General features: G+C 38.5%; 1 protein-coding gene across 1 annotated transcript; it reads left to right on the forward strand.

The window, feature by feature from the left end:
* Window positions 1-1554: 1554 nt before the first annotated feature.
* tcima (transcriptional and immune response regulator a) lies at window positions 1555-2837 on the forward strand. The gene has a single exon (XM_060883051.1). It carries the CDS (start codon window positions 1709-1711, stop codon window positions 2009-2011), a length of 303 nt encoding a protein of 100 aa, XP_060739034.1. The 5' UTR covers window positions 1555-1708; the 3' UTR covers window positions 2012-2837.
* The last annotated feature ends 12553 nt before the right edge of the window (window positions 2838-15390 follow it).

Consider the following 15390-nt stretch of genomic DNA (forward strand, 5'->3'; position numbering starts at 1 on the left):
TAAGTTAAACTGAATCAATTACTGAATCATTAGACTCAAACGTCAAATAGTTAAAGTTAAAAATCAAATCACTAATGCACAATTAGTGATCATGTGAGAGCTACAACAACCTTAACAAGCTACTTACACTTGGTATTTTTCATCAGACATAAGATTCATCCATCTTCATGCTGCAGCAATTAAACATACAGTCCAGCCCCCAAAAAAACATAGAGAAAAAACAGTCAGTGCTGTAAATTTTCATCTCATATTTCCATCTAAGTTCCTAAAAAGGCAAATTGTCTCAAAAAGCGTGAGTTATAGCTGTCCTTAAATACACCATCTTGAAGCTTCATTCATGTCATGCTTTATGGTCAGCCTCTAAGAAGAGTGCAGTTTCTCCTCGCTGAAGTGACCCATGACCCTGGCTAAATTTAGTGGCTCCCATTGTTATGATTAATAGAAGACAGTTTGGCTGGGCTTCGCAAGGCTAGCTCCAGCACTTCCTTCCGCCTGCTGCGGGACGGCAGGGACAGAGGGATTTCGAGACAGATAGGGGCAGAAAAGAAATGTTAAACAATAAAATTCCACACAAATGAGGCTTTTTCTTTTCTTTGTCGAAAACAGTGGATGCCCAAGTTCCATGCATTCCAGCTTCATGCAACAGAAACACATTTTTTGGCACAAACACGATCTGGGAATGTCTATCATCTGAGTAATATTGTTTCTTTCACTCTGGATTTAAATGTTCAGAATGTGGTTGCTGTAATAGAACATCCACAGCAAGCCCCAGGGTACGAGCTGCAGAGAATACCAACAACAAGAGCTGTTTACCTTCACGAACAAGCTGCGAGTCTGAAGGAACCACCCGCACCGCTGTGTTCAGAAAGACCTGTTTATTACTGAAGTATACAGGCAAAGTCTGAGCAATTATTCTAAATGGCTGTTTTCCGTTTCAAATAAACTTGCGGGTGATATTTATAGCACACCGTCGTGGGAGAACATTTTTATTATTTTAGGTACAACACTCAAGCATGACAAAAAAAAAAACCTTTTGAGCCAAAAAAAAGAAACTGAATACAATGTGTTAAAAGGAGGAATGGGTTAGTAAAGCTATAACTTCATAAAGCAGCGTTGTTTAAATATTTCCTGCTAATAATGTTTTAAAGCACTTTGTCGACAACCTTATCCAGAGCAACTTACATGTATTATATTCATCACATATTTATTTTCAACTAAAGGTTAAGGGACTTGCTCAAGGGCCCTGTAGTGGCAGCTTGGCAGATCTGGGATTTAAACTCATGACCAAATGGACACTTTGGTTAGTATTCAGAATAAATGAATATTTTTAACAGAATGGTCCCACGTTGGCAGATTTAATTTAAATAAAGTTATTGTTTTTTTAATAATATGTAATTTATTGATTCTAATGATAAACCTTGTTAATTTTTTTATTTCATCATTTAAATATATGTGTATACAGTTTATTTATTTAGATTCTCCTCTTGGAGCAGGGGGCGTGCCAGTACACTACGTGACGCAATTTCCGTAAGCGGCTGCTCAGGGTATAAAATACACGAGCGCTGCCGTTTGCTACACTCAGCCTGAGCGAGTGCACAGAGCAAACCGAGCAAAAATACAGACTTGACGTGCGAGAACTGGCGAGAACAAACAGCCCTGCTTTCAGAAAGCTGCGAAGCCACACGACAAAAGAACGAAAGGTGCAGCAATGGCGACTTACACCAGGTCAGACAGTTGTCGGGTGTGTCCGTCAGCACGCGGTAACCGCTTCGACACGGCTCGCCGCAAGCGCGCGGCCCCCAACATCTTCGAACACGTTAGTGAGGACGCGCTTACGCGGCTGTTCCGCAAGACGGGTGACGCGAAGGCCGAAGAGCGCGTGCGGAGCATCTTCTCATGTGCCAACGACCCAGACGAGACGGCGCGCGCCCTGATGGCGCTTAAGCAACGGAAGAAAGACAAGTTCCTGCAGATCGCACGCACACTCCGCGGCCTGCTGAAGCTGCGTTGAGGATTCGCTATAGCGGCTCCGGTAGAAGAGTCGCAGACGAGTGACGGTAGTTCGACAGCAGCACGAACGACTCCGAGTCGATACTGTACGCAGATGCTCAGGGACACGGAGGAGACAGACACTCACACACAGGCCGGCCAGAGGGAAAGTCATGTGGCGCAGCGTATGGCAAGCCAAAGGTCCAAATCGCCACAAACAGACGGTTTTGATGGCGTTTGTAGTGCCGGTGTCATGCTGTGCTGTGAAGCACACAGACAAGCAGCAGCTCTGAGATGAAGCTCAGCTGCAACACCCATCGCAGAGGAACACAAACATCTCATGAACTTTTGCAAAGACTAATAGACTTCATGAGCAGTTACGAACTTCAGTGTTCTTGCACTACTATTATTATTATTATTATTATTATTATTATGACAACACTGTGATAACTTTTGTTCATGCATTTGCACATAATTTGTAACTTCCACAATAAATTATTAACTTTTTTTTTTTAAATCATTGTGTGATTATTCTAATTCACTTCAGAATTTAGCTTGTTGAAATTAGAGTAAATCAAAGCATTTGATCTTTCTTTTAGGTTTATTATTGTTTCAGCATGTGCTATAACACAGTAAACAAATGGGAGGGGGACTCTTTATAAGTTACAACTAACAACATTTAACTACACTTATTAAACTGTCCAAAAAAGTAATATTCAGCATGTTAATTTATTAGCTAGATGTCCCCCAAAAATGTCATTTCACACTTAAATTGTGTAAATGCAAAATTCTCTCATGGTCATTAGTCATGTATGTTATAATGAAGGAAATAAACAAATCACATTAAACACTCTTGGATAATATAAAATGGCAGTTGTCCATATGAGGGTCATATGAGCATCCCAATGAGAGATTTCCACATTAGACACCCTACAATGCATCACTATATCTAGTTTAATAAGTAAACATATTTTCCACAGCACATGGAATCATGTCTGCTGTCATCTTACATCCTCAAGTAAATATCTGACACTGGGTCAACATCTGGCAATATGACATGACACTGAGGATCGTCTCTGTGGGAGAAAAGTCACACTCAGCACTCTGATCTCAATCTCGAGTTTGATCTCGGCAGCTGAGGCACACCCATGCATTGTGGCTTCAGTGAATCTGATATGGTGAAACTTGCCCTTGAGTGACATCATTGCACTGATGTCATCCTTCCTCACAGCCATTGTAATGGATTTGCATTTGAGGCAGTATTTGTGCTTAATAGATCTTATAGACCTCAGGGCTGTTGCACTCTGGGTCCTGACTAGTAATAGTGTTGCTTCATATTTATGCTTGTTCAATACATTATTGTTTCTGTTGCAATAACTCTTTCACAGGGACTTGTATGATCAAGCCTTAACTAAAGAAATTGTACAGTATGTTGGTAGAAAAAGCACTGACACCAGAGACAATAACTTAATCTAAAGCTCCATTACTGTTAGAGCTGCTTTTATAGGAAAGGTATCAACACCTTCTGACCAATCAGATGTGAAAAGTGCAGTATAACCAATGGTATTGTCAGCTAGCTCTCAGATAAACCTGATAAATGATATAGTTTCAAAATTTTTTCAAAATTGTTGCTGTTAATCCCATCCATCAGCTGGTGTATGCTGTTTATTTAGTTTCAGCTGGGTCGCTGGGATTCATTTCATTGCCACACACACACAAACACACTCACACACACAAATGTATCTCCCTTGTTGAGATAAGCACTAACTCTAAAGAGGATCTGGTTTCTCTCAGCCAGCTGGGGTTTTACCCGTTAAAGACTCTTCCTGCTATGTAGTGCAGCACACCGGTCCTGACTGGTTTTCTCAGGGCCAGCTCAAATATTCATTGTGTAGATAAGAGCTTGATAAAATGATTAAACTCATCATCTGACTAGCGTGATGTTAGCGCTTGTTAGTGTTGATGTGTGCTCAGGTATAGGGCTGGGTTCAGGATAACAGCCAGCGATGGAAGGAGGAGGATTAGCGGGATGGACGCTAAGCTTATTGCTCAGGTTGTTAGCCGCTTGGCTGGTGCAAACCAGCTACGGGCAGTTTGGAGGGTGTCATATGACATCCAAGCACCTGAACACAACACGTGGAACCGGTTTGAACCGGACAGGGACAGAAATTTACCTGAGCCATTACCCTCTCATAAATATTCATCTCCCTCTTGCCTTTTCTTTTTCGTTCTCTCTCTTCTCAGCATGGATGATAGAGATTGAAATCTCTAGCAAACAAGCTTTACCCCATCTCTCTCTCTCTCTCTCTCTCTCTCTCTCTCTCTCTCTCTCTCTCTCTCATCCCTTCTTTCTTTTCAGTTTTCAGTTTTCTTTTTCTTGGACACAAATTCTCTTCCCAAATTGTGAGGAAATGCCATTCAAGAGTAACTCTCTTTAATAACTGGTATCAGACAACAACTTTCCCTTAGAGAAATGCTTTTCTGTTCATCATGGTTGTAAAGACTAATTGTGTTATTTTAGCCTTTCTATCAGCTGTTTGGATAATTTTATACACAATCAGGTGTTTCTAATAAAGAGAACAGTGAGTGTGTGTTGCAGGATTTGTAATATATCAGAGGACCTTTTTTAATTGTAGGATTTTAACTGCATGTTCATTTTTTAGCACTGGCCATAATACACACTTTCCTGAACTTTCTTTAGAGCTGGAATGATACACATTAAATATGATACACTGATACACTCAGTTTGTCCTGTCACTCCTACATGTTTCCTGGCTTTCTCTGAGGTTAGTCTGCACCACTGGATAACACTGGTCTGTGTGTGTGTGTTTCTAGCTGACTGAATGCCACTCCTTCAGTTCCAGCTCGAACTGGTTAGAGAGTGCGATAGAGGAAGTGATACAGACGCTGAACATAGGAAAAGAGAACAGATGAGAGACTCACAGCCTGTGACCCACGACTCATTTTGTTGATCCAGGAGCTTGTAGCCTGGATACTGTTTAATGCCAAGCTTGGATAAAGACTTCTGAAGAATTGCTGGCTGTGGTTGTAAGTCAGAATTCAAAGAAAATGTGTTAATAATCGAAAGAAAAAAGGTAAACCATTGTAGCACTTCAGATCTCATTAAACAATCCTGCATCAGTTCCTGTTTGTTGTCTGGAAACTGAACAACACACAGCCGGGTGAAGAGCTTGAACTGACTGTACCTCTCACGATCACAGCAGATCCCAATATCACATTACATTCAGATGATATTTACTAATCCAAACACACAGTACATTAATTGTTTTTGCCTCCTTCTGATTCAGTTCATGATGAACCTAAAAAAAGTAAAAAATAAATGAGGACCATAACAGTGTTTTGACGGTGGACTACAAAGTGTACTCTGGATAAGACCAAGACAAAACAATCGTCAAAAATTGTTTCATATGTGTGCTGATTCAGATGTTTGGAGCTGATTGATTATACCGTAACTCAGTGTGTTTGTCATTTCGCTTCATCTTAGTGTTGTTTTTGTCTAAGCAGTAGTTTAGGTGCCAGATTCAGAACGTGTCAAGCTCAGCACGAGCTGACGCCTGCTATTTTCTTCACCGCACTTATGTTTGTGACGCAGCTGGCAGGCCCCAGGGTTTCAGCGTGTACTGTTTCAGCACAGTGAGCCAAGCTGATCATGCCAAACGCCACCTGGAAGTACCTACGGGCCAAAGGACACCAGTTGGAGGTCAGTGTTGGGTAAATGGTGGATCAGAAGGTTGGCAGGAATGACAAGAACATGAGGAGGACAAGCGTCAGATGCTACGTTCCGACTGGCAGCCAGGCACGAGGGTGGTATGTTCAAGGGCTTTCCTCAGTGTACCTCTGAGAATTTCCAAACTGCTGAAAACTTCCTGAACACAGACAGCTGTCTGGAATCCCCCAATAAAGCCTTTCATCAAATGGGATTGGGAATGTTGTACAAATTCTTGTTATATTACTCACCGTACCACTACAATGAGAGGCCCACTGTTTGCTTTGGTTGAATTGGTGCATTGTGTGTGGAGCGTCAGTGCCACACACTGGACTTGACCCCTGTATTTGTGTTGTTACCCACAGTGGCGATGCTGACGCATAACTGTCCTCACAAGCAACATTGTTGAGCAATAAGACATGTTGAAGTGACAAACAAATATTAACAAATATAAGTGACATAAAAAAATGTTTATCACAACAGTTCAGCCTTCTTTATACCTCTTTGTGACCTTGTCAGATAATTTCATATCATGAAAATAAAGGGAAAAAAAAAACTATAAGAGAAAGTACTTTTCTTCTTCTCGTGATCTTCAGAAAAGTTGAACTATCCACATATTTGAGACACTATGGTCTGAAGTGAAATTAAACATGAAGTGTCTCATAACCCGGCAGTGTGTTATGTTTACTGTAACTTTATGTTGAGTCAGACATTCAAGCAAAAACAATGTTTTACAATTTATATTTGAAAGAAAAGTGCAGTTATAGTGGAGTATATATGAGACATGCAATTAGAACTGGAATTTGAAGGAAATTAAGTTTCCATTCTCTGACCTGTTTAGAACATTCAGCCTGATCTCATCCTCTTTAAGCTTTATCGTTTATCTTTTGGCTTCGAAACAGGAGGGTTAATTGAAACATATGTATGACTCATTGTTCAGTGACACAACGCTGATTTCTGTCCCAATCATAAGCACTCATAAAAAATCATTAACACAGCCATCCTTTGAATTTACCTCGGGGGACACTGTGGCGCCACGTAACCTCTCTCCCTGTCCTGGCTGTGTCTTTATGTGTCTCTGTGTGTGTAGAACTTGGAACTGCTTGTTCTTTGGACACCATACCCCAGTGGAGCATCCTGGCAGCCTCTCTTCTCACTTTTCTTGTCCTCCAGCCATTGTTTTCCCTCTGTCCTGCCGTCTGACTTTCTCTCCAGCCGAGAGAAGCCGCTTCCTGTCCGGCCCAGGCTGGCAGACTCTCTGTCTCGCACTGGCTCCGGCGGCCATTGTTCTGCGCTCTTCTCCACTGTCCTCCTCCCATCTCGTCTCTCCTCGCCCTCCATCTATCTCCACAGGTGCAGGATGGAGGAGGAAACGCTCCCTGCTGCAGCACAATGGCTCGCGCCACCTCCTATTGATGTATCTGTTTCTCTGTGTGTTTATTTATTGCCTCAGCCCGATTGCCTGATTGTGTGCAAAGAAACAGGCGAGTCTGTAATAATGACAGTGGCTTGGCTTATGATGAAGAGGCCGCAGCGATTGTTACTGCAGCTGCCTAAATATGTACAGCTGTTTTGGCTGTCAAAATAAAAAATAATGAATAAATTAATTCATAAAAGGTGGGGTGGAGTCCCTACATTTTATCATCTAAAGCTAATCTTACCACTAATTTTTTCCATCAATCCGTAATTCTTTTACCTGAAAAACACCACCACCACCACAAAAAAAAAAAAAGATAAATCAAATCAAAATGATTTGGAATTTAAACAACTTCAATAACTCATACAGCAGGCGTGGGTACAATTAAGCCAACGTAAGTATCCATCCATTCCTCCGTTCGCCAATTTTTTAAAATCAATACTTTAAAAAAAATCTACTTATTTTGCCACATTTTATTTTTAGGTAAGTATATCATTTTGTAATACTGTGTTAATATTGTAAAAAAAAAACAAAAAAAAAAAACTAAAATGTAAAACTAAAAGTTGACGTCCTCAGCTGCTCACTCAGACTTTTGAACTCTGCTATCTCACTAACAGATGAATCATTCACAGATGATGGAGGCGTAGCATTGTGTGTCTGATGTAAAAGGTCTCGGTAGTTGCAGTTCGTTGCATTACACTTTGGACACGTCCAAAGTGTCCGGATTTTAAATCGGGTCAGTGTGTCCCATGTCGCCAACGCAGTTATTCTAATGAACATGTGAGAACACAAAAGGTCATCCGTTGTGTTAGTGGAGCTCAGAAAAAATAAATTTCCTTCTAAGAAATCAAATGACACACCGAATGTGGTGCAACAATGATCTACTGTAGAGTACAAAAGTCTGAGGATGTTTTTTTCACTAATTATTCAATACAATCTCATTAAAGTTTCCTTGACTGACTAAACTATAACATGTGAACATGTTTAAAAAAACTGAAACATATCCCATCATCTCTGTAAATCTGTAATTGTATTGCTGTGCTAAACCACACCCTGACTATACTCCACCACCAAGTGTTGTCTTCCTTGTTATTGTCTCAATAAACTTTCTATGATGTCATCATTTCCAGCTTTAGCTTCTTACTGTTCAATCTCACCTGGGCTCGAGGGCGCTGATCATTTCTGCCAAAGAAAAAAAAAGCATCTTTTTAACTATTTTTACATATTAGAACAATGCCTAATTTAATGGCTTCTGAAGAATTGGAAGAACTACATCTAAACGTTGCTAACACATTGAAAATGCTTTTTTTCCCTCTGTCTGCTAATCTACTAGCAATGTTAGTTCTGGGGATTTCACACAAATATAAGTACATTATTTGGAATGATGCAGATATAAATATACACACAAATAGATGTATTTTTTCTTGTATTGTATTTTCTTGTATTTTCTTGGATGTATTGTATCTTGCCAAAAACTGTACAAGATCCCACGGGTTGCAAGAAAAAAAACGCTGTCAGCGGGAGGTTTTTACTTTCATGCGGGTGACAAAATTACAGATATGAAGCTTGCGGGAAAAACAAACAAAGTCTTGTTCTCTATGTTAGTGTTAAATGAGTAATCTAATGGTCTTTTATAAAATAAGGAACCGACTTAAACTTTTAACCCTGCTGATATAAATATTGAAACATCTGAAGTCTTCATTAATGTGCTTTTTTTAATAGACATCACTAGAGGGAGAGGCTTTCTTCTGAGGAAGCAGCAACAATAACGCAGTGAGTGTTATCCATCAGTGCTTGGCAGGAACTCAATAAAGTAAAGGGGAAGCTGATAAGCCTGTATTGCACCGAGATCTGTATCAACACGTGCAAGTATTAGGCAGCGTGCCAGACAGACAAGACAGACAAGAATATTGGGCTGTTTTCCAACATTTCACTAGACATTCCACCTTTTATATGTCCCATGGCTTCCTCTGATGAAACTCAAGATCGTCATTGCAGGGGAATTACAGCAGAGCCAAGCCCTCACACACAACTGTGTCAGAAAATATGACAAGAAATGGTACAATTTATTGATACTCGAAAGGAAATGACATAAAAATGAAAAACCCTAAAGAAATATCACAAAAAGAAACTCAGAGCAACTGCAGATGGTCACCATGTTGGAAATTAGTCAAAACGTGACTTGTATATTAGTAAGGAATAAGCAATAATTCTTGATAATAATATGAAGTTTGGTCTGTTTGTTGTATCCAAGCGACTAGACTCACTTTGTCTTGAGCCTGCTTTTTGTCATCTTTTTTTTTCTCTTTTAAACACACTTTGATATTTAAACACTGGAAGACTGGAGGAGGAAATGTCCGGTCTGTTTTCTTGTCCCTAATCCTCGATTTACGTCTTTACCTCTTATGCCTCACTCTTTAAATGCTGAGTCATTGTTCTGTGTTTGGATGAATCAGATCTGCAGGAGCTTGTAGAACCAAAATCAGGGAGAGTTACAAACGAACAAAGAATGAGTGAGACAGAAACTAGACAGTAGCTGATATCATTTGGGCTACTTGATTTACCTCTGACCTTGCAGGATTAGAGCAAGCGCATGACTGCTACAGTTACAGAGGATTAAGGTGGGAACAGAGCTGAAGAGTAATGCAGGGGTCACGTTTACTGACCTCATCATTTCTTATTTTTGTTTATTCAGTGATTTATTAATTCATTGCAAAAAATATGCCTACTGAAAGTGAGGTCTGGTGAGTATTAGGATTCAGTGCACAAAGAATAACAAAGCACTTACTGTAAGTGCAAGTTACTGATATACCATCAGTTTGCAGTGTGTATGTTCTGGACAGTACATATGTTAGAAAAAGGAAGTGCAGCTAGATGTACAAGTTAGTATTCAGGAGATAGTGACCTTTGCTGGAGAGGATATAGTCACTGGGAATCACTGTAAGATCTACTGAAATTAGAGATGGATCAAGACAAGGGGCAGTGCTGACTCAAGTTATTAAGGCCCTTGGTTGTTGGTCAATCCCCAGCACTGCTAAGCTGTCACTCGTGGGACCCCTGAGCAAGACTCTTAACCCTGTCTGGTCCAGAGGTGCAGTGTCATGGCTGACCCTGTACTCTGACCCCAACCTCCTTGCAAAGAACGAATTTCACTATGCTGTTATGTATATGTGACAATAATAAAGGCTTCTTTTAAGACAATGACAGTTACTTAGTTTTGTAATGATATTCCAGTGCTTTGCAAAATACAGCAAACTGGGCATACAGTAAAACAGCCCATCATCATTGGGGGTTTGATTCCTTTTTCTGCCCTGTGTAAATGGAGATATGTTCTTCCAGTGCGTCGGGGGCTTCTTCCGGGTACTCTGGTTTACTTGCCTAATTCAAAGACTTGAATTGTAGGCTGATTGGCATCTCTAAATTGTCTGTAATGTATGAATGTGTGTGTGTGTGTGTGTGTGTGTGTGATTGTACCTTGTGATGGGTCAGAACCCTGTCCAGGGTGTCAGCTGCCTTGTGCCTGCAGTGATCTGAGACAGACTTTAGTTTCCCTGTGACATAGTGTAGGATAAGTGGTACAAAAGGTGGATGGATGGAGTGTCCTGGTGCTCAATACAATGTACAGTACAGCATGTAACTGCAATATGACAAACAAATACTGAGAACTACAACTGGAAATAAGGCAAGACTCCCAGTATATGCTATACGGAGAGGACAATGAGGTTGCCTGTTACTCTGGTGCTGTGGACCTCAGTCATTGTCATTCTACTTTTTTAAATGCCTTGAACTTTCTCAGCTTCATTGCCAAGTTCCCAGTAAGTGGCACTTAATGTCAAAAAATATCAGTTAATGTTTCATGATTCCTACACACAGGCAGACCTGGGTTTAGCATACAGAATTGTTAACAAAGTCTATCTTAATTCATGTTGAACATGAATACCAAGAATGTTAATGGAAATGTTTAAATCTCAGGGTTACTGTTGAGGCCTTGACGAACCTCCACTGATCAGGCTCGCTTGGATTCAGTTTTGCATCTGCTGCTGTTTCTGATTAATTGGTGGCCATAAAACGGCATACTACTCCACCCTTGATGCACCAGTCACCCCAAAGATACCAGTCAAGGAGACTACAAGAAGCACCCCTGCAAAAACCAGTAACACCAAATGAGCTTTCTGGTGCCTTGGGGCCCTAAGTGGTTGCTAGTACTGTTTATAACTAGAAGCAGCTATAGTTGTAAACAGATTATAGGCTTTGTATTTTTTTCTTTGTTTGTAAACTATGATTGGACCCTTATAAACCCAACTTATGTATTTTGTGTTTCATTACTATTTAGCTAACAAAATGAAGATAACATTATAGATTTAATTTTTTCTTCCATTTCTTGCCCACTGATCTCCATTTTTAGTACAGTATCTCCTTTCAGTAACCGGAGCTTGTGTTTTGCTTTTTAAATCACTTTTTCTGTATAAGCATGAGTATAGTCCAAGTGTCCGCTTTGGAGCAGTGGAATAAATTATGTTATCAAAGTTATCACTTGGCCGTCACAACAAATCGAGGTCCAAATTCCTAAGTCCTTCTGTTTCTAATTCATACAGTATTTCTCCTGCTATTTTGGGTCATTTTACTTTGCACTCCAGTGAGATCAGACCATCTGACTGTTCGACTGATAATTTCTCTTTATATTGTTTTGAAATTGAAAATGACAGACAGACAGATGGACAGATACTGTATTGATCCTGGAGACAATTCAAGCATATAGTTTTTGTGCATCCCAGAATAAAATAAACACAAAGAAACTGAATTAATCTCATTGATGAGGCATTCAATAGTATTTGGATCTACGGTTGCTTGCAGTTGGATTTACAGGGTTTTTTGTTTTGTTTTTTAAACCCGGTAGCTTTTTGTTGATAAATTGTTATATAGAAGTAGAAGTTGCACAGAAACACAGCTGCACAAATATAGAACGTGGGGAAGTCATCTGTAACGTTTAATTGTCAAACAGCCTTCTAAACATTTAGAATCTCTGATACCGTGTTTGCACATCTGCTTTATATAATTTATCACAAAAATAGATTTGTATAATAGACTGAGGCAAGAGAGTTGGTGACGAACGTGGGGAAGTCCTCCATCACAACAGATAACATCAACACAAAAGCAGAGTGTCACATATCCACTGTTGTTTAAACTTGTGCTAATGTCAGCTTTTAAAAGTCCCTGAGCTTTAATTGGTAAGTATTAATAACTGACTACCTCTGTAAAACTTAAGGGAAAGTGTACAGTAATCAGAATGGAAATGACTCTGGGAGGTCAAAAAAAAGTGAGATTTCTGATTAAGTTATGCGTAAAAATACAAAAAATGTTATCTGGGTTGTAGAAAAACATTTTCAACATTTAACAGTTTAAAACAGATTTTACACGTTTCAGCATTTATTACATTTAAGAATTACATATTTATAGTTTATTTATAGTTTATATTAAAATAATATAAATTATTTAACATATTAAAATTATTTTTAAGAACATTTAATTTATATTATATTACTGTTAAATATGTTATAGATTTGTTTTCATTTTTAACTCATTTCATTTTTACATTTATATTTTATACAAACGAAACACTATTTTTAAAAGAAAAATATTTGTACTATTTTTTCAGAAACATAGTAGAAATGTTTATTTTATATGAATGTTTTTTCTTTGTACATGCATTATCATCATCATCATCATCATAATTTTCCAAAAATAGAAAAAAAAATTTAAAAATATCATAATCTACAATTTTTCTGGGAAATCAAAGTGCTCCTTCGGGGTATAAACAATTCTGTCATAGAAAATAATTTATTTGGTTCAGTAGCAGTTTGTTATGATCTCTACAAACATGAACTAGAACCCTGTTTTTGCCTCTTCTCGTTATTATTATTATTATTATAATAATTTTTTTGAGATCCAGATGAAGCATGGAGGTGTTTATGAAATAAAGACCAGCACTCATAAATGTTGTTTTCCTCAGAAATACAAGAAGTGAGTGTCTTAAAGATTCACACAGATTTTACAGAGCCGTGTAGTCGAGTGGCCACTCGGAGTTTTGGCCCAGAGAGTGTAAGCATGTTTTAGCCATTAATCATCTATCTTTGTTTAAACTGAGAGAGAGAGAGAGAGAGAGAGAGAGAGAGAGAGAGAGAGAGAGAGAGAGAGAGAGAGATGACTAATTTAAAGAGTCGTTGCTAGTCAGCTTGGCTCGACTTTATTGTAAATAGACTTTGCCAAACAACTTCCCATCAGCGCCTGAGATGAAAAAGAAATGACTCCGTTTCCCTGAAAACTGCCGTTTTACTGTGACCTCGAATGGCCTTTCGTGCCTGAGGAGCTGAATAAAGTCCCTCTGATTCCATCTAGTGGCCTTTTCTTGTTATTATTTAGACAACAAGACAAGTGTTCTGAGATCAGTTCATGTTCCTTTGTTTAGCGTTTAAATAACTGATTTATATTCAGGACACGTGTTTGGCAGCGTGTAAAACCGATAGTAAGCTAAAATACAGACTAAAAAAGGTACAAAATCTGTGCAGCGACTATGACACAGTTTAGGACCCGTATTCTGAGATTTTTACCCACCCTAATTCATCTCCAATAAATTGTCATTTGCATATTTAAAATTAAGTTAATTTACATAACCTTAATCTTTCTATCCAAAGTTAAATATCTCCTTTTTTATCGATTGTTTTATTATTATTATTATTATTATTATTATTATTATTATTATTATTATTATTTTATTTATTTATTTTTTTTTTTCACGGTGATTGAACTGGACTCCTTTTGTATAAACGCGGCTAATTTAATTTTTTTTTTAATCTGTACTTGATTTATGCGTAAACGTCTCACTAAGATTTCTCAAAAAAGAAATATAGACGTATATCTAAATGTCCACTAGAGGGCACTGGGTCCTCAAAATACAACACAACTGGTAACATAAATACTCTGTAACCAAGGCCAGGGATCCAACCCGGGTATCCACTGCACCACTGTGCTTCTTAATTGCAGAAGAATCAAAAAGCTTGAGCAACCCAGTCTCACTGCAGTCCGTGACATTGAACGGGCCATTATCGTGTCGTTTCTGTTTGCCAGCAGTTTACACTATAAAGAAGAGACGATAGCCACGAAAAGAATAATAAAATCTTATGACTTTCTTTAAGTAGCTATCAAGTGAATTGAGTGTTGTCAAATAAAACAAGGAAACCATTTAAAAACTCGTCCTAAACAAAGAAATCTGCAGCATCCGCCTGGTGAAATCCGACACTTCCTTTAAAAACTGAATTTTTTTGGGGGGTGTTTTATTTATTTACTTATTTGAAATCTGTTTACAGCAATGTGTTAGAACATCTGTGAAGCTATTCCCGTTCTCACTTATAGCAGCTATAAAGTAGTTTAACATAAAAAGACATAATGAAATAAACAACAGCAGCTTTTCTTGTCACAATAAACGTAAACTCCAAAAACATTTACAGCTTCACTAGGACTGGAGACTCCTTCCATAAATGTTAGAGATGTCTACACACAAAACTTTATATCAGTAATAGTTTTTCTTCATTGATTAACATTTTTAAGCAAATTATTTGTATTATTTCTGTGTAAGTTACTATATGTTTGATTTATTATAATTTATACTTGTTTATTCTGAGGGGTCTGTTTCTGCGTGATGTAGCTTCAGATTCCTGATAGAAGTGAACCTGATGAGTTTCCAAATGCATTTCGAGATGCTTTTCAGCACACCCCATGTGTACAGTGTAGTTATTTTTTGTCAAAAAAGCCACCCCTTGGGTGTTTACTTTCCACACCAAATTCCAAGTTTCTAAAATATTAAAACCAACTTAAGATCAGATATTCATATCAGATTTCCCCCCCAATTTTGATGCTTAATGTGTAGCATTGGCTCTGTATCTGCCAAATGATAAGGTGATAATATTTTGCCCAAACCCTTGAATATCAGTGCACATCTCTATTAGTGATATACAGAGGTCAGAGCTGGGTGTATGCTGTGATTTCTATCAGCACTTTCCACCTTTCTTGCTCGAGTAGATTTTAAGCAACACAAGCTGTGCATGTCATTAACTCCGCTGCAGTTCCATTAAAGTGAGGTTTAATAGCGTTAGTTCTTAACTGTAACATATTGCAACCCGACATGAACATGCTGCAATATTCTATAACCTGATATTATTATAATAATATGAATAAATTAACATAATAAGGTTCCTCTCCA

This window comes from Tachysurus vachellii, chromosome 12 (assembly GCF_030014155.1).
Source record: "Tachysurus vachellii isolate PV-2020 chromosome 12, HZAU_Pvac_v1, whole genome shotgun sequence".
Classification (NCBI taxonomy): Eukaryota; Metazoa; Chordata; class Actinopteri; order Siluriformes; family Bagridae; genus Tachysurus; species Tachysurus vachellii.